Source organism: Drosophila biarmipes, chromosome 3R, assembly GCF_025231255.1.
Source record: "Drosophila biarmipes strain raj3 chromosome 3R, RU_DBia_V1.1, whole genome shotgun sequence".
NCBI lineage: Eukaryota > Metazoa > Arthropoda > Insecta > Diptera > Drosophilidae > Drosophila > Drosophila biarmipes.
Window position 1 is genome coordinate 22,425,057 of NC_066616.1, and position 26,164 is coordinate 22,451,220.

Consider the following 26,164-nt stretch of genomic DNA (forward strand, 5'->3'; position numbering starts at 1 on the left):
ATCTCTGCACCACAACAAGTTGAATGACCCGGCGCGCATGTGTGCAAAAATGTGTACACAAACCATAAAATACAAGCCGCAGCACGGGCAGCCTTACTTACATAAGTAGGCCTAGGTGCTCCGGCTCTGGGACTCTGGGATTGGGTTTGGGCTTGGGATTCTCTGGCCAAAGCAGTAAGTCCCATGGTCCAAACCCAAACCCATGGCCAAACTGGGACCCCGAGCCAGGCACGCCTTTTGCTGGTTACGCTTTATTATTTAGTGCTGTAGGTGGACTGGACTGCCCGAGGCAGATGCGAAAAAAGTGGAAGTTCTCCCAAAATATTCCCGTTGATAGCCATACTTTCCCCATGCCCCACTCCCTAGGCCATGCAGTGCACACTCCAGCGACTTCTGGCTATGCGGAAATGCAGGCGAGTGAAAATATTTGCCATGCCACAAATATTTCAAAGATTACAAAATAAACACAAATCTTCGCCGGCCTGTTGTCCCCAAATGCGTTGTCGTTGGCTATTTTCTTTTTTCTTCGTTTTTCCTTTTTTTACCGCTATTCTGCAGCTGCAACATCAGCAAGAACTTGACCACACCCACCTCTGGAAATAGGAGGACCCAGTCTCCTGGCCATTTCTCACCCAGCTCGCCTGCGTTTATCTGGCTTCTAATTAGATGCAGCCCAAAAAAAGGGGGGTACAAAGACAATGCCCCCCTGGGCAGAGGAGCAATAAATCGATCTGTAATTGCCAGACTCCTGCAGCCAGCAAATTTCCATTGCAGAAACAATTTCCATTTTCCCTGGCCTTGATCACATAATTTCCATAATGCCGAGCAGATCAATATGGAGTGAGCGACAAGCTAACAACAGAGGCTCTCCAGACCCAGAACCCAAGGAACCCAAAGCCCAGACTCTCCAGGCTATGCTATCATGTCCATGCATCAATGCTGAAAGCAGCCGGCAGCAACTTGCAACTAGCAACTGGCAGCAGCAACTAGCAACATCAGCAGGCGCCCTAACAATGCAACTGAAAAGCGGCGGCGGCGGCGGCGGAGGCCTTACTGGCAAATGAATTTGCGAGTAATTTAACATGATTATGTCGGCGACAAGGTAGCAATGTAGACATCGAAGCAGCAGCAGCTTCTTTTGCTCCTCGATTGCGGCCAAATTGGTCGCAGTTGCGCAAGGCGAAGGCGATGGCGAAGGTTCCTTGGCCTTCGGAGTCTGGGCACAGGGCGCTACCTTGGCGTGACGCTGTGTTTTATTACCAAACTGGCTGCCCAGAGACCATGATTCCTTCTAAGTAAATTATGCCCGATGGTCATGATGCCGGCCGGGAATGGAGATGGGGATTGGGTATCGGGGACTAGGAGCTGGGGGATTGAGGATGCCATGAAATTGCACCCAGTACCAGTCGAAGGCTGTTCTGGCTGCTGCCGGCGTGCATATGAAACAATTACCAAGGCTAAGGCTCAGGTCTAGGCCTATTCCGCCCGTCTATATGTGGACATTGTAATTGCAGGCGGGGACTCGTGGGCCAGCTCCACCTCGAGCCCATCTCATATGCATATTTATGGCCCGACGGTTGGTGGCTTGTCTGGCCCACTCGATGTCATTAGAGAGTCAGGGCTTCGTAAGGTTTGTCAGATTGTCAGTTTGCCAGTTGGCCAGGTCGGTGGAGCAGCTAGTATGCCTGACTGCTTAATAGATAATAATGAGTCTGGCCTTGGGCGCTGTAATTAAGCAGTTAAGGGAGGAGTCGAATGAGCCAGCATTCTTTCCCACAGTTCCTGGGTTTCAGGGTTCCTGGGTATCCTAAAAACGCCATAGAGTGCCCGAGTGTCCTGTCTTTGATTTGTTTTGATGGCTTTTGCATGGCTTTAATGAAGGCTACTTCCCATTCGGCTCCCCATCCTACTCCTCATCCCACTCCTGCCTCCCTCCAGCAATCAATCTGTCCGGCTGTCAGTACTCGTCATGCCATACCCAAGGCCCCAGCTAATCGCAGAGCTAGAACTTGTCTGATCCTCAAAAGATCTGATCATCTGGTATCTGGCATCAGGCATCTAGTATCTGGTGCCAGCAAATATATCATAATTTTGTTTGCGCAATTTTAGACAAATTCTGATGGCCCCAATCGGTGGACGGGGTGGAGCCGTTTTCGCAACGCTACCCATTCAATTATTACACCGCTAGCTGTTATTGATAACAGCGCACTGATTACAGCAATTGCCGAAATAATAGTCCCGGCCAACGGGAGATTCCGATGGGGATTCAGATACGGATGCTGGCCATGGAGCTGCTGCTGCGCCGACAGGTGATGGATGCCCAGATGCCTCCATGATGGACTCCATGGACTGGGCAATCAGCCAGCAACAAGTTTTCCGCTCTGCGCATGCGTAACTGTTTATTAATTTGCACTGGAAAAACTCTCACGATTCGGTGTCCTTCCTGGCTGGAGAAAGAAAACAGCGATTCAATTAAGTGCCACTCCAAGAGCTAATTGCTCGCTGACTTTTGTTTCCCGGTTCTATCTGTGTATCTGGCGGGTAGTATCTGGCATATAGTATCTCCTCCCACGCTGGCACGGCATTTAGCTAATGATCGGACACCGAAGATAGCAGATAGTGCAGGTTCTAGGGTTCCGCGTACTGGGCTCCAGGTTCTTGGGCCAGGTTCTGGGGCTCTGGCTGCAGAAAGCTGCGTGTTCTGTCCCACAGCCAGCCGAAAGCCATAAAACTCAATGGCCCAGCTAGCTCGCACGGGCACTCCATACATCATGTGCAGAAGATCAGCAAAGCGATAATTATACAAAGTATTAGTTCAAGCGAGAGCGTCTGACTTGGCATGACCCGTCGCGAAGTTGGATCGGATGGGATATGGCATGGTATGGGATCGGGTAGGAGATGGAGCTCTGGGGCTGGAAGAGCTGGTCTGTCTGTGGCTGCCATGCGATGCGTAAAGGTGCCAGCCAGCTGGGAGAGTTGATTGAACCTGGCCGGGCGTTAGAATAGGTCTAGGGCTAGCTAGTAGGGCTATATAGTAGGGCTAGAGTTACACAATTGAAAGAGAACGCTCCCAGGCGGCCGAGTCATTGCACCTGCCATCGAGATCTCCCTTTCCTTACATTTCCATCTTTACCTGTCTCGCTCGCTGGCTATCTCAATCAGTATCTCTATCTATCTCAGCTAATTACCATCAGCTACCCGAGAAGCCTTTGTCTTAATAGTGTCAAAATGAATTCTAACACGCCAACTTGGCTTGTCTTCCCTGCTAAACTGCCCTGGTTCTACACTAAGATTAATGCAGAAGTTAACAAATTAAGATATTCTTTTATATCTTAATTTTATTCATTCGAAATTCCAAAAAATCGTTCGTTTTATTATAATTTTGTGGTTAAAAAATCCTGGTAAATGGTTTCTTATCATAAGTAAAACATATCATATCTAAAAGATCTGAGAGCTATATTTTGGTAAATGATATCTAGGAGGATGTCTAATTCAAAGATCTTTGTACCTGGGTGACTATATCCCGATTTGCCTTTCCCAGTGTAGCTTCTGGGCGTCCAGCGAACCGAAAACCTTAGCACTGCCCCTGGTCAGGCTGTCGGGGTGTCCATGGGTCCGTCTTGGTCTACAGTACGTCTCCATTACATCACCACCGGCGGTTGGCCATCATTGTGTTGTCTCTGGGCTTGTTAGCGTGCTGGGCATCTTAGACAGCGATTAGCAGCTGGCGCCAGGCAGAATGTCTAATTGAGTGCCGAGGTGCATTTAGAGTGGCCAGGAGAGCATGGCATCATCATGGCTCCGTCCAAGGGTCCGGCTCCGTCCAACCCGATCGGAATCCAACCAGTTCCTGCTCCACGCCCGTCATAAACGGCAATTAGCAGAGACAAAATGGCAAAATTGGGTCAGGGGGCTGCTAATTGCCATAAATATGAATAAAAGCCCCCAGTGTTTGCCGTTTGCCGTTTAATTAACATTTCGAACACGTTTTTGGACCGACAACGTGTTATACAAATCCGAATTAGCATATTCACGCCGAGAAATTGCATAAAAGCGGCCAAAACAGAAATAGCCAACTGGTGTGTTGTGCTTTTTGCCGGCGACCACGACAAGTTCAAGTTCAATGACACCAAACAATAATAGGGAAATACCAGCAACACCAGCATACATAATATGAGCCATGATTATGGCATCCACAGCCACATATACTCTATGGACCCTATAGACCCAGACACCTCGGTATCGTGAGGTATCGCCCTGAGAAATCTCGACTTGTATTGTATTACGTATTATATGGCCCGGCCGGCGTTTTGCTCTACTAAACAGCAAGCTGTTCATTTGCATTTGCGTTTCCAACTGCCTCAGTGGGCCTGCTCCGGGTCCAAGTCAAATAGGAATTACAGCAATCATTGGAAACCATTTCATTGTCAAGGTGAAAGGGGCATTCAGATGCGCCGACTCCGACTCCCCGACTCCACGACTCCGAGGCGTTAATAGCCAAATTGGTAACTCCATTGGGTTTTGGCCTTTTGGATGGGGATTACGATCTGGAAACGTTACCGTTACACTTCAAATTGCCGGCAGTCAACCGCAAGCCTATTTACTCAAATGAAATTAGCCCCCGACCTTGTCGCAGGAAGTCGGGAATTTACTGCTGATAAAATCAGAAAGAACTGCCCGCCTGCCACTCCGCTGATTGCTGACTGCTGACTGCCTTCCGAGTTGCCGAGTCTTCAAGTTTCCGAGCTGCCAGGTTTCCGCCTCCGATTCTGGTTCACACGCTGCTCTCCTCGGTTTCTGGCCATTTAATTGGAGAATCAAGTGCAGCGGCGAGGCACTCGCAACTTGGAGCTCGCAGCGCGGAGATTGGAGCTCTGCGGAACCCTTTGGCGGCCTGGTCATTGCCCTCGCCCCCTCAAAACGATGCGGGAATCGCGTGGGTCGGATCAGCGCTAACTAAGTGGCTCTGTGTTCGGGCATTTAAGCCGAACAAATGCGTCTTTTATGAGTGACTCGAGTCCATGGTCAATTTATCATATCAACTCGGGGACCGACTTGGCAGGCACACTTGGGGAAAAGTTGTGGTGCCGAATAATAGTTATAAAATCATTTAGATTTTAAATATTCAGTAAAGAGTTGATCGCTAACAATCTTTTTTTCAGTGCACCGCATCCATCACAGCTCAGATTCGGCTTCACACGGCCTGCGATTTTGACAAATAGTTGGACATCTGGCGGAGGTTCTTCGCTGGTGGGCCGTGCGAAGCCAAAGTCGAAATGAAAGGAAAGTCTTCTGGGCGCTTAGCATACATATAAATGCTTATTTATGACCAAGAGTCGAGTGGAGTGGAGTTGGGGAGTCCATGGGCGGGAGCCTCTAATTGTGTCACTGTCGAAAGTTTCTCCGCCCCCCATTGGCGAATCTCACGTTCGCCAGTCACCGGTAGTCTTGAGATCGAGGATTGGGCATTGGTTATTGGCTATTGGGGATGCCAAATCCCATATACCATACACCGTACACCATAGACCGCATCCCAAATCCCAAGTCCCAGACAGACCCGTTCTTGGGGTTCGTGCGGGTTGGCCCGCAAGTTCGTGATCTCCGGCTGGCGTACTTGTTCTCTAAGTGGCTACGAAATTCCACAGCCACGCAGCCAACACATCTTCGGCATCGCCGTCATCGCCATCACAGCCATATCGGTCAATGGTCAGCGACTTTGGCCGGTTTCTGTTTGCTGGGCAAATAGCAAACAGCTTGGACTTGGACATTGTATGGAGTGGAATGGGCATGGAGATGGCCTGCGGGGTGTTTGCATATATGAAATATTTACGAGGAGGTGGAGTAGGAAGAAGAACTGTGGGTAAACCGTTGGCCTGGCTTGGAGTACGGAGTACGGTATGGGGTATGCCATGAGGTGCTATCAACACGATAAGCCCGATAAGCCGGCTGGATCCGCCTCTCCACTTGACATTGAACCTGGTACATGGTACATGGTCCACGGTCCACGGTCCACGGTCCGTGGTCCGTGGCAGAAATGTTAATTATATGCGCGTGGCTAAGCCGATGACTGGATCTTGATTAACGCTTATGCTCGAGGGCCTGATGATGATGACGATGCTGCTGATGACATCAGCGGGTCGTGCAATTAATATGAAACCATAATGATGAACCGGGTACCGAATACCAGTTACCAGCTGCCAGTGCCTGATCCCCGTTCCTAAGAGCCTGGCTAGCTGGCCAGAAGTTCTGATGGCCCCGGCTAATACAAGCTAATTAGGCACATCATCTTGGCGAACAGGGCTCTCCACGAGAAGTTAGATGCTTCCGCAAGACCGCCATAAAGCCGGGGCCCGTAAAGCGGCGATTTATATGCGCAATAAACAAAAGTATTGAAGATCTTCGTGCGGCGCACTAATGCCTTTGTAATTGGTTATAAATTAAGAAATCACAAAAAACCCTGGCAATGGGCCACATAAAATATGTTCGAGTGGCGAAATCCGATAGCTGGTTGAAAGCCGGAGGATGGCCAAGGTTCAGTGACCACCAGTGCGCCCTGGTGTAGGTGTCAATTGCCCTGAGAGAAGGGAGAAGGGGAATCTAGAAGATCTGAAGACCCCAAGAGCAGGTGTTCTTCCCCCAACCCTCCCGAAGGTTCTTTAATAAGCATGAGAAAAAACAAGAAACGAACTCACGTTCGAAGTTGATTGATGAAAACGCCCCATCGAGCAAAAAAGCCAGAGCCAAATTGAAATTGCCGGCCCGTCTTCGCTTCGTGGCTTATAAAAATAAATATAATGATAATGTGTGGCGGCTACCGGTTGGGGAAGATCGCACAGTCGATCGTCTTCATCGACCTTGAGCTTGAATTAAGGCTCCAACTTGATGGCCAAATTGAAATTGCATAAGATAAGTGCGCCTCGGCTGTTCAAAGCCCTCGAAATCGCTTTTGGTATCTGATGGCTGATGGCTGGGCAAACAATTGGCACGGATCGATGGGCAGGGATCTTGTGTTATGACGCAAATGCCACTTGTTGTGAAGTATGTGTATCTCAACGGGCAGATACAGATAGATGGATACAGATAGATACTCCAGGTATCAGATATCTTATATTGGAATACCTATGCCATCTGACATTTGCGCTAGTCCCATTGATTTATGGCTCGCAGCTGTCGGCGGCGGCGGCGGCGGCGGCGGCGGATTAGAACTTAGGAAGTGGGTATCTTGTTGAGTCATGTTCGTATCTATAATGGAACAATTCAATTACCGGACCCCGCTGGGAAACTCTGCTCACTCCCCGGAGTTCATCAAACCCAAAGAGTCCGCATCCGAGCCCGAGTCCATTAGGCCGTTTTGTTGGCCCGGCTTGTTAGTGTTACCGATTTGTGACTGTGTGTAATAATCAATAAGTAGGTGAGAAACCCTGGCGGGGCAATCTATGTTTAAAACACCATGGGTTCTCCACGCCAGCTTTCCTCCGCGCCTCGTTCTCCCGCCTCGTTTCCTCGCCCATTCACAAAAACCCAAACGAAATTCTTTTCCACTTTATTTCCCTCTTTGTCAGAGATCCATTTCCATATGCACCTCGGCGGCTCGGACATGTGTTAATGAAAATTCCAAGAATTCTGAGTACTGAATGCTGAATGCATCGTGGAGCTGCGACCGGCAACCAGCACCCAGCACCAGCGAAAAGTGGGTCAACGAGCTGACTATTGTCGCCTATCGTTTTGACTGGGCCAAATCAGTCAGTCAGTCGGTTCGGTCAGTCGTCAGTGGCCACGGCGGAGACCCGGAGTATTGCCTGTTTATTGAAAGCCATGGCCAAAGTTAAAGCCAAAGCCAAAGCTAGAGCCAAAGCCAAAGCCAAAGCCAAAGCCCATTAAACAATGGCTCTGGCTCTGGGCCTCCTCCGGTTATGGACCGGATGATTGGTGGGTACCCTCGAGAGTGGCAGTAACTACGTTTCGGGTTTGGCATTCGTTGACCGATATTCTATTCTCCTCTACTCTCCTCTTTTTTGGGTTTATTTGACTCTAAGTTCTGTTTAAACAAGTCGTTAAATTGAACACGCCCAAGAACCAGGAAGACACCGTTGCATCGCCTTTTATTGCCGGGGTAAATGTGAAAGTTAACACATTTCTTGGGGTTTTTTTTTCGGCCAGATGAGGCCGCTGCAGATGGGCCAGTTGACGGGTAATGATGGCCCAGGCCATTAGCACTTGCTTTTAATTATGCCCCAGCCTCAATCCTCAGTCGATTTCAATTAAACACAATTGTATTTGGGACACCCCCGAAGAGCCGTGCCTAATTAGATTTTCGACCCCGAAATGCAACAGACTTTTGGGCCGGCGATCTTGGCGATGGTCAGTGGGTGAGGGGGGTGGTTGGTTGACCCCTGACCCTGGACAAGTGAAAACGGCAGCTGTGGCCAGCTGATGGCAATTTGCCACAATGGCTTTAATTAGTGCGAAAATCCCAGGATTCGCCATGGATTTATGCCCAAGTAACCAAAACAGATAGGACAGATGGGCAGATACTTCGCACTGAGTACTGAGTACTAAGTACTTATGCTGCAGGATAAACATAATTTATGTTGACATCATAAACCACTTACCGGCTTGTGTGGGTATCAGGACCACGGCTACGAGGACCAGAGCCAGATACAGCAGCTCCTCGAGTCCCGGCGGACTCGAACGTCTTCTTGTCATCTTGCGGTTGTAACTGCAATGGCAAAGGTTAAGGGATACGTGAGTTTAGTACGTGATACCAAAAAAAAAAAAATAAAAGGATAAGGGGCCTGGGTAAGTAAGACATTCTTGCGGACAGGCCGTTTAACCCTTAAATAACAATCAAACCGGGCGGCAATATGTTCCTTAAACGACTGGCACTTCATTAAAAAAGCATGACACGGCGCATGCCGCCAGGATTCTCTTTCTTTTTGGGTTTTCAAAAATGTTCAATGGCCTCACAAAAGCAATTTACGTGCACAAACAGCTGAAAGGAGGCTGAAAGTGCGGGGCGGGTGGGAGAGTTGACATGTGAGCCACCGAAAGTACCAAAACCACCACTAGCACCACGGGCACCCCTCCTCGAAAGGTCCTGACTGGCTGTTTTTCTTCAATTGTTTGCGGAAATCACTTGTTTGCCGATTTGACAGATGTGCAATTTTCCCTGACATGCCCGCTGTCCCGCCAACTCCACTCAACCCTCCGGCAACCGTCCCGCCAACTCCTGCTCCTCACTTTTTCCTTCCAGAGGTCAGAAATCGTTGGTTTCTATATCTGTATCTCGGATATCTTGTATGCTGCCAAGTTTTTGGCCTGCTGATTGAAAATGTCACAAGCACGCCAAGGAAAACTTCCAGAAATTGGACAACAAAACCCCCCAACTTCCTCGGATTTGATTTGATTTCTTCCCCCTGGTCATCCGGTGATATCCCATGACCCATCGTTATAATTAGCAGGCGGCAACCGTCACATATCACGGCTTATCGGTTGACAACTGGCCAACTAGGGATAGTACCCGCCGCATAGGTTTATTTTATTGTCGCCCTCTGTAATGGCATCGAATGGCCGGCCACACATACGCTTCATATTTTCATTTATTAGCCCAGTTTGCTGTCGGCTTTTATTTGCTTTATGTTACTTTAATCAAGTCCCAGGAGATGCAACACGTGATTCCATCGAGGGGTTGCTCCCCTAAGGTTGCTGGGTTTCCTTTTTGTTTTCCAAAGGTGAGGGGTGGAAGTTGAGTGCTCGTGCTCTTGGGGGCGTGGCCGGGTGGTATGTTATCCAATTTTATACATTCCATAAAGCAATAAAACTTCCACCTAATCCGGAGAGGGAAATGCCGGAAATGGAAGAGTGTGGAAATTAAGGACGGGATTTTCAGCGTAATATTACGGTTTTACTGCCTTTGGGTCTGGCTAGGAATTTCTATTCTCTCTGGTATTTATAATGGGGAAGTGGGTATAATATAAGTTAATAAGGTATTTATGAATTTCAAAGGATAAATCAAAAATAATATTAGATCTTTAAGGTTTTTTAGTATTAAAAGAACCGCTGAATACCATAGTATCTGAGTTTCTATCCTTATAATAAATCTATATATTGAAGATACATCAGTAATCAGTTCATCACTTTAAAATCTCATGGATACCACCCAGATTAACCCGGAAATCCCATCGTATCTGGGCTCCTCTACTTCGGGGGTCCTTGCATACCTACCCAGCTGCCCCGTTCCCTTGAAATCCGAGTGGTTTCGGGTCCCCCCCGGCGGATTGCTAACGAAACGGGCAAATAAAAATCGGCTAATGCTCGACTCGGACTGGGGCTCATCATAAATGCGCGAATTGTGCTCATTAAAATTCAGCGAGTGGGGCAGGGGGCTTCCCCGGGAGCCGCAAATAGCATTGCTGCGTGCCGTGGCAACAGCGAAAATAACAAGGGGCATGCAACACACGAAGCCGCCTCGGTCAGGTTGAAAGATTGCTCCATGGGGCTGGGATGCTGCGATGCTGCGATGCTGCGATGTTGGCTTGGATGGTTCCGAGGCATCCTCGTTTGAGAAGAGACGTGGAGAGAATGCGGCTTGTTGATGACGAGTTGACATGACGAGCGACAATAACAATAATGATAATCTCACACTGCTGCTGCGGCGATGGCCGAGATGATAATGATGATGGTGCTGAAGATGATGATGACGGTGGTGGGGATTGTGATTCTGAGCCCGGCTGACTGACAACGGAAGCGACACAAACTGGCTATTAGTTGCCGGCCAAAATGGCACTTGTTCTAAGGCTATTAGCAACACACGAGCAACATGTTGCTGCTTGGCAGGCAGCAGCAACTAGCAACTGGCAAGCAGCAACTTGTTGCGGTAATTATTCCGCCGTGGCTAAATGGTAAACAATTTTTATTCTCTCGCATTTCTGCTGCTGCATTTCAGTATTTGGGTTAAGACCAAATAAAGGGGTGGTCACCAGCCAGCTGGCCGGCGTTGTGGCCATGTGTGTGACACAAATTCAATTTGTGAATGAAGTGGCCAAAAGCCAAGAGCCAAGAGATAGAAACTTTTACCCAAAACGAGGCAGGCGCTTGTTAACTTGGCCAACTTGGTCAGGGGCGTATATCGGTCATGGGAAATTTGCAAGATTTTTTTCTTTTGCTTTTTTCGGGAAAATACTGGCAAGGGCAAGGCGAGCGCAATGCATCTTCATCCGAAGCAAAAAGCAAACCAACAATGGCCTGGCCATGTGCGTTATGAAAAATGTATTCAGGTTTCGCATCCAGGTAAAGACTTGATGCGTGAAGAGATGCGCTACGTGCATCCATAGATTTGCATGGCGAACTCCTCCTTTTTGTGGGCCAGACCAGGTCGCAATGCCCACAAAGGGTAGCCAGCGGACAGGCTGGGAAGTTGCAAGTTGCGCATGCGTGGCGTTGCAGTGGCAGTTGCAGTTCTCGTTCCCCATTTCTCATCTCTGGCTCCGAGCCTCGTTCCCCTCCTGCCCACATAGCCCCGCGGAAATTGCAGCCCAGCTGCAGCTGAACCTCGGGGCTCTAATATAAATGTGTGGCAAAGAAAGAAAATTTACATTTTACCAAGGCAGACAAGGCCTCTCAATGGAGGGTGGGAAAATTTCCCAGCCATCCATGGGCAGCATTTTGACAGTCGGGGCACGAAATGGAAATGGAAAAGCCTTCGTTAGCATATCAAAAGGTGTCTCTTGTCAGAGAGCTATCTTGTGTCTTGTGTCGGCTGTTGGCTGTCGGCTGTCGTCGTGTCCCATGTGCTCTGAGCCCCATGCCCCGTGTCTCCACGAGATTTGTACCATGACCCACAAATACACTTTGGCGCACGCATCTAACGACGACCCATCGACATCGACCAGATCCCAGCCAGAAGATCGATGGCAATTTGCAATTTGCAAGCTGCAACTGTGCGGCCTGCAGCTTTAATTGGATTCTCTGCTGTGCTATGCGCTGTGCGCTGTGCTGCCCGGTATCAAATTGACATTTAGCACACAGACTTTGGCTGCGAACCCGATCCGATCTGATCCTGAGATCCCCACTCCAAAACCAAGAGCAAGTCGAAGTCCAGGTCCCGTCAGAATGCGGCAGTTTTGACCCCAACCTCACGCGTCCATCTGGAGATGGTTCCCCAGTCCCGATCCCCAATCCCCATCCCATTCCACCCAGCTTATCGCATTACACTTCTTCGATTGCAATTGCAATTGTTGTTGGTTGTTGCTGTTGCATGTTGCTGTTGCTGCAGTTGCAATTGCAATTGCTGATTCTTGGCGTTAATTTGGTTTTGTGTTCTTCGATCGCCGCAGTGCCACACATTTAACGGTCCGGCGGCAAATTGCATTTTTTGTTATTTTATTTTTATTTTACTTATGTTCTAGGCACTTGCAAAAAATCTATCAAAAAATATAATGCAGAAAGATAACAAAGGAGCTTAAAATGCTTTAGAAAGGTCAAATACTTCAATATAATGTTTTTGCAGTGCATAAGTCTACAGAGTAGGATATATATTCAACTACATATTAAACAATTTTTTTTAGCAAATTCCTAGAACTCACTGCTCCTTTCTTCGAGTGTGCTGACCTATTCTGTTGGTTGTGCACGTCATCCTCATAAATCTGAAGTTGCTGCTGCAGTTGTTGCTGCTGCTGCTGATGTTGCTGGTGGACCCTAACACGTGTGCCTATCGCCACTACGGATTCTATGGATTCTATCGACTCCATCGCATAGTTGTGGCCAATTGCTGGCCAAATTGTTGCGGCTTAAGCCTCGCAGTACTGCCAATTTGCAGTTGGCCTTTGGGAATGTGCGACCTTGCAATTTCGATGTCCGGCGATTTGGGTGCGACAATTACAGAAAGTGCGATGGTAACGATCGAGAAATGAGGCTCAAATTGCCAGGTTGTTAGATGCAAATCATCGACCCCATGCAAATTTACGCCTGGCCTTAGCCGTCGATCGACCTTGTGGCACTTTCGGCACCATCTTCAGCGGCCAAATTGAAGGAGTTGGCTCGCTTCGAGATTAATAAAGCGCACGATCTGCAAACATAACGGTGCCGAGTGCCGAGTGGCAGTGGCATCGGTTTAAGCCTGGCCAACAAACAGCCAAGCAAACAAACGCGCCAAAACCAAAACCGAACTTCTTTGGAGACCGACTTGTGAGTCACTTGTCGGCATGCGGAAGCTGCTCAGCACGACTCCGCCGACTGCAACTCCTACACTCTTAGAAATGAAATGAAAGCTCAATCAAAATGGATTTTATTTTAAGTCTAAGATAGATTTTCAATCTTTGGAAAGAAGCGATCTAAAAACACGGTCTAATTTCCAATGGTAAAAAAGGTATATGAAATGTAAGTGATTTGGCTGTCAGCTTGCCAATAATGGTCAGAATTTGGAGTGTCATACCTCGTTGAGCTTGTATTTTGAATTCCTATTCACTAGCATTCAAACCTAGAAAATTTTGATTTTTGCCATTTTTCGCAAAATTTTATGATGCAACCCCTTAAAAAATGAAAAAAAATTTCAAAAATTTAGTTTTCCAAAAAGTTAGTGGGATTGTTAGTACAAATTGTTAGCTGCTCAAAACAGTTTCTCTTTTTGCTGTGCGACTTGATTTGGCTAAACTACAGTTGAAAAACGGCCTAAAAATTTTGAATTTTAGACTAAAATCAGTAAATCTATATTTAGCGCCTAATAAATCAGTATTTTGGCTGTCAAATTGCCAATAATGGTCAGAATGAGGAATGCCATACCTTGTTGAGCTCGTATTTTAAATTCCTACAAGCTGACATTCAAACCTGACAAATTTTTATTTTTGCCATTTTTCGCAAAATTTTATGATGCCAACCCTTAAAAAAATGAAAAAAATGTTCAAAAAAAAAAGTTCCAAAAAGTGATGGTGGTTTTTAGTATAGGTTATTAGCTGCCCAAAACTGTAGCTCTTTTTGCTGTACGAGTTGATTTGGCTAAGCTACGGCTGAAAAACGGTAAAAAAATCAAAACCTTTTATTTTTTACATTTTTTGCTAAAAAATGAGGCTAAAAAATGAAAAGGTTGGTCAAAAAATTAATTTTTCAACAAGTAATGGGTTTGTTTGCTTAGGTTGCCAGCTTTTTAAAGCAGTAGGTGTTTTTGCTGTACGTTTCGTTTTGACCAAGATACGACTTAAAAACCACATAAAAATGGTCCACTTTTTACCAAAATCTGAATACCTTTTTTCCCACCTATCTGTTATTCCTTACCTAATTTTCTATTACCTGTTGCTTTTTTTTCAAATATATAAGTAAGCCCCATTTTTTTGGCAAGTGCAGTGGAGTTAGGAGCTGGAACGCCAACGCCAAGTTGCAACTTGCAACATCCACTGGCAAGAGCAGCAACTCCTTTTCCACCGCCAGCAGCGCGACGGCAATTTGCCATTTTGGCCGTGTCGGAGGCAGCACTTGAACTGGATTAGTTGCCTGCCCGCCTTGATTTGTGACAAATCTTGATGACGCTGGCTACCGAGTGGCCGCTTGCAGCATGCGGCATGCAACCAGAAGCCACGAAGCCAAGTAGCCAGGTAGCCAGTAGCCAGTAGCCAAGAGCAAATGGCCATATGTGGACTGACCCAGCAGCGAACACCAGCTGAAACCGTGGAAGATCGTGAGCTGATTTTGTTTCGAGCCTCATTTTTTCGCTTGCCACAAATTTCTCTTTTTCTTGGGGTCAAGTTTGCTGCCGAAGAAGCGTTCTGATTTCCCCCAGTTGCAGTTGCAAATGCAGCTGCATGCGATTTCTAGCCAGCTAGCTGGCCACCGGCTAATGAGCTTCCCCTTAATTAAAATCAACATCACAATTAGGCATTTCGCCCGCGGGGGCAACTCCAACTTTCGGGGTCACTTTTCAGCGCGATTTTCCATACGTGATTATGAATTTGAGAGCACCTATTGTGATTCTCGGCCATTGGACGCCAGTTGGCCCAAAAACCCGGCTAAAAGAGAAGCTTTAACGACGCCTACACGTGTCAATCGACGGTTGACTAGGTTATACAATTGATTTGCAAATTTGAGCCATAAAACAAAGAAACAATCGAATCAAGGTAGTCGGCAAAAAAACGCTTGGGGAATTCAAATGAAGTTCAGTTCCAGAAATTCGCAAATAAATGGTTATGAAACTGCTCTTGGGCAATGATCTATAACTAAAAAAATTCATTTGATCTTATGAAATCTTATTGCGACTTTCAAGAGAGCTAACCTGCTATAGACGCCTTCTATCCCCAAAAAAACAAACTGGTTCTAATTATGCCAAATTCAATTTGAATACTTAGAGCCGGGCCAAAAACAGTTAGCCAAATAAACGTAAGGCTACGTGATTTGGGAGTAGATTTTGCGAAAAGTGGATCAATGAGCGTGAGCTTTTTGGCGCGTTTTTTTCTCTATAAACAAGACTGGAGAATCGTTAATAATGGATTACTCATGGCCATGTAATTTGGCAGGTGAAGTGCTGGCCAAAACTAGAGATCTGGGCATGGGAAAGGCCCGGATGCGACTCTATTTCGCCAGCCAGTGATGTCATTGTTTTTCGACTCCCATTCCGATCTGCAAGTCAGCATCGATCATGCCCCCACAGCCGATAGGTGACTCATTGGCTGTGGATTGGTTGGATAATTACAAATGCCCAGGGCAAACTGGGCTCAAAAGATGCATCCAATGTGTGTATGTCCCCCCATTGTTGGGGGGGAAGAAGTGGAAGAGAAACAAGCAGGTCTGCAGTTCTGGACTCTCATCCTTGGCCTCGGTCTGGGGCCGCTTCGAGGAATTCACTTGACTTGGCCAGTCTAATGCTGCCAACCAGGAAATGCCAATCAATGGGGGAATACATGCGTTGTCCGCCGATAGAGAGTCGGACCTGGGCCACAGAGCTGGAGTTGCTGCCCCTGTCGCTGCCTCGACAAAACAAATAAATTAAAAATTGCATTAAAATGTAGAAAATGAAAAACGTTGCCTTTTCCAGCTGATTTCAGGTAGGCAGACAGAGACAGGCGGAGTGCTGGCGAGGATGGGCCGGGTTCAAGGCATAGCCATGCACCATGCACCGCACACCACACAGCACACACCACACACCACACACCATATAGCATATGGCATAGCTGTGCTGTCAACTTGAAATCGCACGTTTTCCTACGCGCTACAAAGTCGCCTCGCCATGCCGATCGAGGAGCTTTGGACAGGGCAAAATGTGCTAAAATATGCGCAAACAGCCGAGGGAAGGCGCTGTGGTCTTAACCTGGCCCAGACCAGGCCAGACCAGGCCAGACCAGAGGACCAGACCAGAGTCATGGCACTCACACAGAGCAGCTGCAGCAGCTCCCCGGCGCAAATCCTAGAAGAAGCCAAATGCCGCCGTCGCCGCCGCCGCCGCCGCATATGAGTGAGTGTTTTAAATCATGCTGCCTGCCAAAGTCATGATTCATATACCGTTAGCTGCTCATTTCCACACAAATAAATCCCGAAAAGCGCATCCCAAAAAGGCGATGCCTCCTGGCCCATTCCCACTTGAGAGCCATCGAGAACGGCGCCGGGATTTCGGACGATCTCGCGGTCCTACAACCAATTTCACAGGTGCTCCCCGGGCCAGATTCGATTTATCAGCTAGGCCAGCATCATATTTTAAAGGAAATACAAAGACCAAGACCGAGAGCAAGACCAAGACCTAGACCCACTCAATTATGCATGAAGAAGGGCCTTTCTTTCCTCCGCTGGCATTTCTACACGTGCAGGCAAATAATTAAAATGATGTTCCGTCATTAAGAGATGAACGTGAGATTTGTGCGGGCTGGTAACAAAAACTAGGCAGGCCCATTGAGAAAACAAATTTACTTTGGCAATTTCACTTTTATTTGGCCAGGCAGTCCAGTTTATTTGTTTGGTAAGGCCCCCGCCCCCCCGTGGATAAAGGAAAGTGTTCTCTGAGCGTTATAAAAACCTATTAAGAGACCGCCATGGAAAGTGGTCGCTGGTAAAAGTTATGCAGGTGGGCCTTGGCAAACATTTGTCTCTGTTTTTCGGGTTCTTTAAGCAGCCCATCTAGATCTGGTGCCAGACCCTAACCAGCGGTTAGTGCACTTTACACTTTGGCACTCCCCATCGTAAACCGCAGAACTAAAGTAAAAACTCACTTCCGAGAATGTTCCCAAAAACAGAAAAAAGATAGTAACAACCGAGTGAGAGATGAAATGAAATTGAATTTCATGGCTGGTCAACTCGGCTATTACGCTGGCAGAAGAATAAGCCAGTGGGGGGCTATTAAACCCCCCAACCAGTTTTTATTCCTATTAACAGAGGCGGGTTCTTAGAACCGACCGCCACTGCGAGGCATTTCGGGTAAGAGTTTCCGCATTATGATGTTCGTATAAATATAAATAGTTGCCATAACACTTGACTCGGAATGACTGTGCCATCGAGCACACGTATACCTAATTAGAAGCGCCCACAGCGGACTCTGCTCGCTTGATAAACGATCTGAGCACTGGGAGAAAAGTAGCCCCATGATGGGGAAAACCAACGCCAGAATCACTATGAAATTTGTTCTAATATGTGGGCATGGGTATACTTTAACTTTTTCTGAGTGTTTCTAGCTGAAGAAGGCCCTAACTTCAAGCCAAAATCATGGCAGAGCCTTTGCTGGGAAGAAATGAATTTATCAAAATTTTTTAACTCAATTTATTAGCGCCTGCAAATTGGCAGCGAAATTGATTTTGCTCTTGCGGGCTGGCGGGCTTTCGGGCGCTTTCAACCCCTCGAAGTTCTAGATAATTGCATGAGCCAAAATAAATTGACTGCTCGATATATGGACTTTAAATTCCCGACTGCCGCCGCTGGGGCATAAATTATGCAGCGACATTTATAAAACACGAATTTCAACTTTGCCATCAATTTCAGGGCCATTGTTTTCGCATTGACCAACTGCAAGTGTCAGTCAATAAAAGCCGCTGACCTGTCCACTCGGAAATGGCAGAACATTTATTTTGCATTTCAATTAGAAGCCACCGGGCATTGTTTCGCAGCCCAAGCTTCAAGCTGGGCTTAAAGCCGAATGAAATGGCATCAAAAAAGAAAAAAAGAAGAAATAAAATAGGGTTGCAAAAAGGAACGAGCTATAGGGGGAGGGCACTTGAAGGCAATGAAGTCAAGTGGCCGAGGCAAAACAACAATGCAGAAGCGTCGGAATTTCCCCTTTACAAGGATACGCCAGATAGGATAGTCAACCTGGGGTCCTCTTCAATAATGAGCGCCATGTCTAAGGATGAAAGCACATATATTGTGCCCACCCATCAGTCATCAGAGGGGACTCGGTACCCTGTTCTTTAGTGTCTGTTGTCGAGGCACGCACCTTGCCACCCGGCCACCCGGCCACCCGGCCACCTGGGCACCTGGCCACCCAGGATTCATCAGCCCACCCCCGTCCTGGCCTGGCAAGGAGCTGCTCTGATTGCTTCCCCCGGCTGCATAAATTAGATGCCATGTACGAGCCAGCTTCCAGCTGTCCGCCCTGCTCTCCTCTCCTCCCGCTCCATTTCGCGACTCAATTTGCTGGCTTTTATTGTTCCAGCGCCGAACGAATGCACTGCTAAATTATTTATTTATGCAAATTGAAGCAGTTAAGCAGCGCAGCGCGACAAAAAGTGCAGCCATTTGTTTGCCTTCCAATTTATCATTGCATACTTCTCAGAGCCAGCGGACAGGCCGACGACGTCTCAATTACCTTTTACCCAGCCCCTTCAGATCCCGAGTTCGGGTGCGAAGTGCCAACGGAAATGGGGTTTACATACCTGCAAAGAGAGAGGGGGGAAAGGCGATCGATTAGCAGGGGCCTTTGATAGATCGTTAGATCGAAATCGGAATGTAAATCAGCGGAAAACAAGAGTCAAGACCGCGAATTGGGGTCACCGGGCAGCCAGAGAGAGACGCGAAAGCCGCGCCGAAAAAAACCAAATATATGTATAGCTTATAAAGACCGTCGTCATCGGAAGGGTGGTCAAACTGTTTATTATTCGCACACACTCGCCACATTTAATTGAACTGATTTATATTTATTCGCGGGGCTTTGTTATGTGACTAAGCCGAGCGAAATTCCAGTATGATGGCTGATTAAACAGAACGACACACAAATTCCACCGAAAGCTGGTGGCGGTGATTCGGAATTTATATGGCTGTCAATAAAAAAGCGCGGAGAGCGGAGGCTTCCAGCTTCTAGGTGAGTCGCCATAAGAAATCCACACATAGGCCCGTAATGAGCCCAATTTTATAGACCATTCGGGCGATCAATCTACATATCATCGCCCCTTTCTCACAGCCATTTTCGGTTGCAATATTTTCGGCCGCCTTAAAACGTAACTGTATTTCTTTTATGGCTTACTTATTTACTTGCCAATACAATGGAAATTAATTTCATTCACGAATCGCAGAAACATCTTCAGAGCCCGCGGGGCTCACAACTAGTTTTTGCTGTGTCGATTTCTTTTGGCCATTGAAAAAGCCAAAAAACAAGCTGACGCAGGCGACGACTTTTCGCATATTTTCTCACCACAAAAAAAGAAAGATGGAGATAAAGAAAAGAATTTCTCGATCTGGGAGAAGAAATGGCCAGCTTGATTTGCCTATTTGGTGTTCGGTTTCTGGTCGCCGGTCGCCGGTCTCTGGTCTCTGGTCTCTGGCCTCGGGGTAATTGATTTAATTTATTGGCCTGGGCTTTGGGCCCTCGAACCGTTGGCTTAATTGTGCTGGCCCCATAACTGTGATTTTGGACCCGTTTCTTCGCTGATAATAACAATATTGGTTGCCCCTCCATCAAACATATACATTTAGTTTGTGCAGTGGACAAACATCGTGCGCGTTGACACCTTGACCGCATTGGATTTTTGGGGCCCTAGTTTGCCACTGGCCTTATTGGCCATTATGCTCGCCATTTGAAATTGAATCGAATTATATTTTCTAGCTCTAAGAGCCATGCCGAAATGCCTGCCAGGGATTTCTTTTCGAGCAGCGAGTTAATGGACCTCGCAATGGCTCAAATGGCTGGCCATCCTTTGCCGCCATTAACACCCATTAACAGGCAGTTGGCAAGTGCATTTTGGGCGTTTTTGTGATGATAACAGGCATTACGCATACGCCAGGTGCGCCCGATCGCAGAGAGAGAGCCCGAAGAAATGGCCAATGAAATCTATGTCGCCCCGTTCCGTGCCGTTCCGCACACTTTTTCTTTCTACCGTCTGGCACTTTCTTTGGCTATTGAACTCGAAAGCATCGGTTGCAAACCAGATCGCAGCCGCAGCCCCAGCCACAGACTTCTGAAAACTTCCGAGTCTCCGGCGGCAACAACAATTTGGGTTAGAGAAATTCGCGCCCCACCAAAACGACACACTTTGGAGTCCGCCGGCCCGGAGTTCTTGCCGCCCGACTCCCCCGGTTCTAGACCACGATTTAACCTTGGCTACTTGGCTTCTTGGCTTCTCGGCCTCTTGGCCAAATGACTGTGGCTGCCATGGCTGCTTGGGCGTAATGCGAGACAAGTGTCGTCGCTTAGTCGTAATGTGCTTAGTTGCGCTTACTTTCTTTGCCGGCATGCTGGGCCCCTGGACCCCTGGCAACCCAGCGAGCGGCAAACAAACTAATGCCTCGCATAAACCGATTTACTCAATTAAACTTTAAAATCACAATGAGTCGCTGCGAGGGGGCAATGATGTTCAGTTTCGGTTCAGTTTCGTTTGGTTCGCTTTTCAAGTGCCCGAGTCTTCGAGGGCCTTTGCAGTGCGCAGAAAATGCCCAAGGTGAAAATAGGCGAAAAACTGCCAGCGTCACAATTTAATTTGTTGGGATTTTATGTACATCGATCTCTTGAACATGCATCTTTGGCTATCTCAAGACGATAGATAATATATCAAAAACTGCTAATGGATTGATGTATTTGTGTGATTCATCAGGGGCAAAGTGAAAACCATTAGGCTAGACGTTTGTCATTTGTCTAAATTTAAAAATAAATAACTATGGAGGTATTTGAGTGGAAGAAGAGGTTAGGATGGTATTAAAATATGTGAAACAAACTAAAACAGGTGCTTAGAGATTAAATTTCCTTATACTATTTTAGAAAACCTCAATTTCTTAATTTATACTAGAACCTGCGGCACCTTTAAGGCCATAAACCCCGGCTGGAATCCCCCGATATTGGCCATCGACAGGCCCTGCCGTTTGTGTGTTATGGGTTCACAGACACGGGCCATAATCGGATTAACTGATAACCGAGTGTGGCAGTCACGAGCGGAGTGGCTTGCATCCGCCAGATACGAGATGCGAGATGGCAGATACCAGATACTGGAGTCCGGATACCGAATGCTGAACGCCAGATGAGATGCATGACCCGGCCTCGGCTCATTAGGCTTTCGCACAGCTTTTCACTCAATTAGCGCAGCATATCATTTGCATACAGTGGGTCTAATTAAATTATGCCATGCGATGGGATGGCACAATATCATCCTCCTGTCACGTTCTCCTCCTGGTTTCTGGCGGTCTCCTCGGCCTAACGGCAAAATGGCAGCCCAACAATGAGACATTAGCCTGGACCAGCCTATCATTATGTAATTTGTCGGCTTCGCGACTCCCGGCTCCCGGCTCTTGGTGGCTCTGGCTCCTTTCCCTGTGATCTTGTACAATATTATCGGCATGCTGATGTCAGAACGCAGACCTCAGAACTCAGGTGTGCCGGGGCCCGCATCATAACTTAAAATAGTAGCTTCATGGCAGCCAATTAAGTATTTTAAAGACTTTTTTTCTGCGCATCTCGCAGGGAGCTGTCCTCCGCAGTTGCTTTAATCTTTCTTTCCGAAAAAAGACGAAAATTAAAATAAATTAACATAAAAGTTAAAGACGCCAAGAGGCCAAGAATAAAGTTGGCTGCAAAGCGTCTTTTAATTGTCATGATAATTTTTGGTTTTTTTCGCCAAAGAAGTAAGAAGTTTACAAAGAAAGCGTTCGGCACAAAGGCCTCGAATTGATGCGATACTGAAAGTGACCATGGAAAGTCGTGGTGGTGGATCTGCTACAGTTCATCAAACCCCCACGTGGATCGGGTTGAGCATACGCCGTGTGTGCCGGCGATAAGCTCGTAAAACTTGGCCAGAAAACAAAGTGTCGAACTTTGCGTTTCGCTCCCCTGAGTGATGGAGTTTCCCGCAAACTTTCAGCCTATCTATCTTTCTATGTCTATCTGAGTATTTTTTTAACTTTTTTTTGCCGGGGGCAACGGAAGTTCTACGCTGTTTTTTAGTCAATCCGCAACCGCAGCCTGCGAAACCACACGACTTAAAGTGCCCTAAGTCGAGGCATTTATGTCATCATTATTGGCACTGCCACGAGAGACATTTGAGGCATTTTTAATTAAAATGCTGCAGCAGCTGTGACGGGGAATTTGCAGAAAAAATGCTGAAACCACAGAATGAAATATCCGCAACTACAACTATCCAACTAGACTCCGTTTCCGATGGCCGTATTGGCCATGTTTCCTGTTGGCTCATCAATAAATCTGTATTCCTGCTGGCGCCGCTGCAGACAAAAAACCCAATGTCAAAATTTGCCCTGCCTCCCCCATTCCCCGCTGGAGATTGTCTATAAATCACACTATTTTCAGGACCAGGACACAGGACACTTTTACATGGGCTGGCGTATGGGGGAAAAAGGGGAGCCACAACCAAACACCTGCTGCTGCGTCCAGTCATGGTCAGAACCCTCAAATGTCAGGCCCAAACTCTCTGGCCAGCTGCCAATGAAATCTCTGGCAAACCAAATAACACTCAAAGTCATTTCAGGTTGAAAATGTTTGCCAGCCGTTTGGGTTTTTCGAAAGGGGGAGTCGAGGGAAAAAGCATGGTCACATATTGCGGCAGCGTTTTATTTGCATTTTTTATTGGGCCCCCGGCCAAGGGAGCCGGGAATTGGTAACTGGAAATGGGGAACTGGGAACATGGAGCTGGACCAGGACCAGGACCAGGACCAGACCAGGTCCAGGACCCGCACCAGGAACCCATCCTGCCAGCGCACTTGTAACTACTATAAATATATCGTTTTGGCTTTCATTTCATGGGGCTTTTTCGCATGAGGGCTGCGCTCTCTCGCCGGGCTCGTTGTTCCAGCCATAGTTTGTATTATTTATGGCTAACTAAAAGCTTTTACATTCGGGCCATTTTAGTTTTTACGAGTTTGACAAATGTCGACGCTGGCCTGCTGGCCATTTAAAGCTCCGCGCCAGTTGGTGTGGGCATAAATTCTAATTAGAGCTGCTAAATGGAAATTTTCAGCCTAGGGCAGGCTTTTCGTAAATTTCGGTGAAACACACGTGGAAAATATTTCCAGAACTTAAAGGTTTCATTAATAAGTAGTTAGTAATTATTTACATATTGAACAGTCTGGGTAGAAAAGGTTGGGATACGAAATATGCAATTTTTCGTAGGAATATAGAATCTACAGAAGTTCTAGAGATGAAGCATAATAAATATATATTATTTTGAAAAACCTTGTAAAAAGATGTATAGAACTTTTTATAAAATAATTCCAATTGAGTAGAAACTTTATAAGGAAAAGAATCTATTAATCTTATGGCATTCATCTAAACCTATTGTTCTTTCTTTATTATTACTATTCTTGAATTTTAAAAACCATAGAAATTATTGCTTTTTAACTATGATTTTTTAAAGGGCTCATTTTTGCCTGTGCAGGCGGAAACTATTTGCACAATGGTCGTGGCCAAGAGACCAAAAGGCCAAAAGGCAGTCTGGGCCGCGGCGCGTGGCAGTTACGTTAGCAGTTGGCGGTGCAGTGGTGCAATGGAGCGGCGGTGCAGTGGCGCAGCCACCAGCCAGTTGTGGATGAATGAGCCAGCCAGCGACTGAATGGCTGCAATTTGCACCAGCAGCCGTCGAGCCGGGCCGCATCTCTTTTTTTATGAATGAATAACTCTGAGGCCGTTTTAACGCCTGGTTGGCTTTCGCTTTAATTTTGTTGTAAGCAAATTAATTTTTATTAATTGGCTGCCGTTAAGATTAAAGCGGCTTATGCAGTGACCCCTTCCCTTGGGCCCACCACTTGGGGAAGTGGCCCTAATGGGAGGTCTGGTTTTTGCCCTAGAAAGAGCTGACACCCCGGTTGGGAATGGGAACTTTTCCATATCGACCATGGCAAGAGCACCCCATGGGGAAAAATGTCTCGGTCGCGGAAATGAATAATTACTGAATCGGGCTTTAAACAATTGCGCAACGCGTCACACATGTGCATATAACACCGGTTTAAATGGCCCGCAAATGAATTATTATTGGCAATAGAAGTTGGCGCTGTATTATTTTTAATTTGCCCAAGACGAGTCTGTTAGTCATCCAGACAGAATTAATTGCCAAAGGATCAAGAATAGTTCTAAAAATAAATTTAGACTTTGAAATAGTTCAACAATTAAATGCTTTTTACATTGAAAGCATAGGTTTTCTTTAATAATTAACAGAACGTTTCAAACTATGTATCTTTTTAAAATCCTTGATATATTTAACAAGGATTAAATCTATAAAATAATTTTTAAAATCTTTTGAAAAACTTTATATAGAAAACAGTATTCTTTAAGAAGAAAAAACACAGATTTACATAAATGGTTAATAAAGACTTTAATTATTCAGAAGGAGTAACTTGTTTGAGATTCATAATTTATAAATTTTAAAACCATTTTATTTTTTATAAAGAAACAAAATTAAAATCCACAGAATTCTTGAATTTAAATTTTGAATATTTATTTGAATTAAAAAATAGTTTAGCACATTTCCTTAACACTTCATATATTTTTAGAAAACCTTCTATGCCACAGTAAAGCACAAAGTCCTGTGGGAAGGACACTCGAAACTCACCTTTTTCACTCAAGTAACAGAACGGATTTTCGTCGTTTTAGAACTCTCCGTTTTCTATGGGATCACTAGCCACTTTCTTTCTCGATTCTCGATTCTTGATTCGTTTGATCGGGAATCTCACAGAGTTATAGAGGATCCTTTGAATCGCTTCACACGTAGCTCAACATTTCGCGCACTTTCTGGGTTTGTTCAACTCGGTAGTTGTGTGTTCACTTGACAGTTTTGCTTTTTCTGTGATGTTTCTTTTATGTTTCGCTGGCTATAGCCTTGTTTTTAGGGCAAAGGTAATCCACTGGAGAGGTAAAAGGCAAAAGAATGGTTTTGGCCAACTGAGCTGGTGGTTCTCTGCTGGCGGTTCGGCTCGGCTGCTTGGGGCACCACCAAGATACAACCGCTTCATAAAATTCAAAGAGACTCGGACCCAATAGCTTCTCGCCGCTTATTTATATAGCCTACGTAGCGCGGCTTTTTTTTCATTTTTCGAAAATCAAAGGTATGGGGCTGGCGACTGCGACTGCGACGCCGGCTGCGGCTGCGGCGCGGGCAGCAACAGCTTGCAGCGGAGAGAGCGCCGGAGAGAGCGCCTAAGAACACGGCGGCAGAGCCACAAACACAAAGGCAAACACACTCCAAACGCTGTGTGAGCAAAGCAAAGGCAAAGGCAAAGGCAAAAGCAGAGGCAAAGGCAAAAGCAAACTGAACTGCTCATCAATTGGATCTCACTACGCCGCTGCTGCCGCTGCTGCTGCTCTGCCGCTCTGCTGCTGCTGCTATCGACGTCGCTGTGGCAGCGCAGCCAGCTGGTGCCTGAAGCCGGCTTTTGGCGACGCCGGCAGCGACGCCGACTGCGCAGCGAGCATGTAACTTTGGCCAAAAAGCAAAGCCACGGCTCTCCACTCGGCTCACACGCTCTTCAACTCGGCAAGTTCTTGGTCTTCGTTGGCAGCTTCGTGGCCGCCGTCTTGGTCTGGGTCTTGGCCATGGCCAAGAGGGCAAGAAGAAGAATTGGCCAAGATGCTGCTGCTGCTGCCGCTGCCGCTGCAGAGGTTGATGCCGCCTCAGTCAGTCAGTTGGCCATCAAGCGGCTCTTTGCGGTTTGCCTGTCTTTGGTTTGGGCCAAAAAAAAAGAAAAGAACACAGAAGAGGCTGCAGGAGCCTCGTCGAAATGCAGAGTACAGGTGTCGTCTTCTAATTAAACAAGGCGGCAAACACACGACAAATAC

General features: G+C 46.8%; 1 protein-coding gene across 2 annotated transcripts in view; it reads right to left on the reverse strand.

Annotated features, from left to right (window-relative positions):
* LOC108026247 (titin) overlaps window positions 1–25,339 on the reverse strand; it is a 38,947-nt gene extending 13,608 nt beyond the window's left edge. For both annotated transcript variants that reach the window (XM_050888940.1, XM_017097089.3), the window contains exons 1-2: window positions 24,942–25,339; window positions 8,613–8,719 (exon numbers count right to left, since the gene is read on the reverse strand). In XM_050888940.1, the coding sequence (XP_050744897.1) occupies window positions 8,613–8,706 (94 nt within the window). In that variant the 5' untranslated portion in view covers window positions 8,707–8,719; window positions 24,942–25,339. The remainder of the gene's footprint in view (window positions 1–8,612; window positions 8,720–24,941) is intronic.
* Window positions 25,340–26,164: the final 825 nt, after the last annotated feature.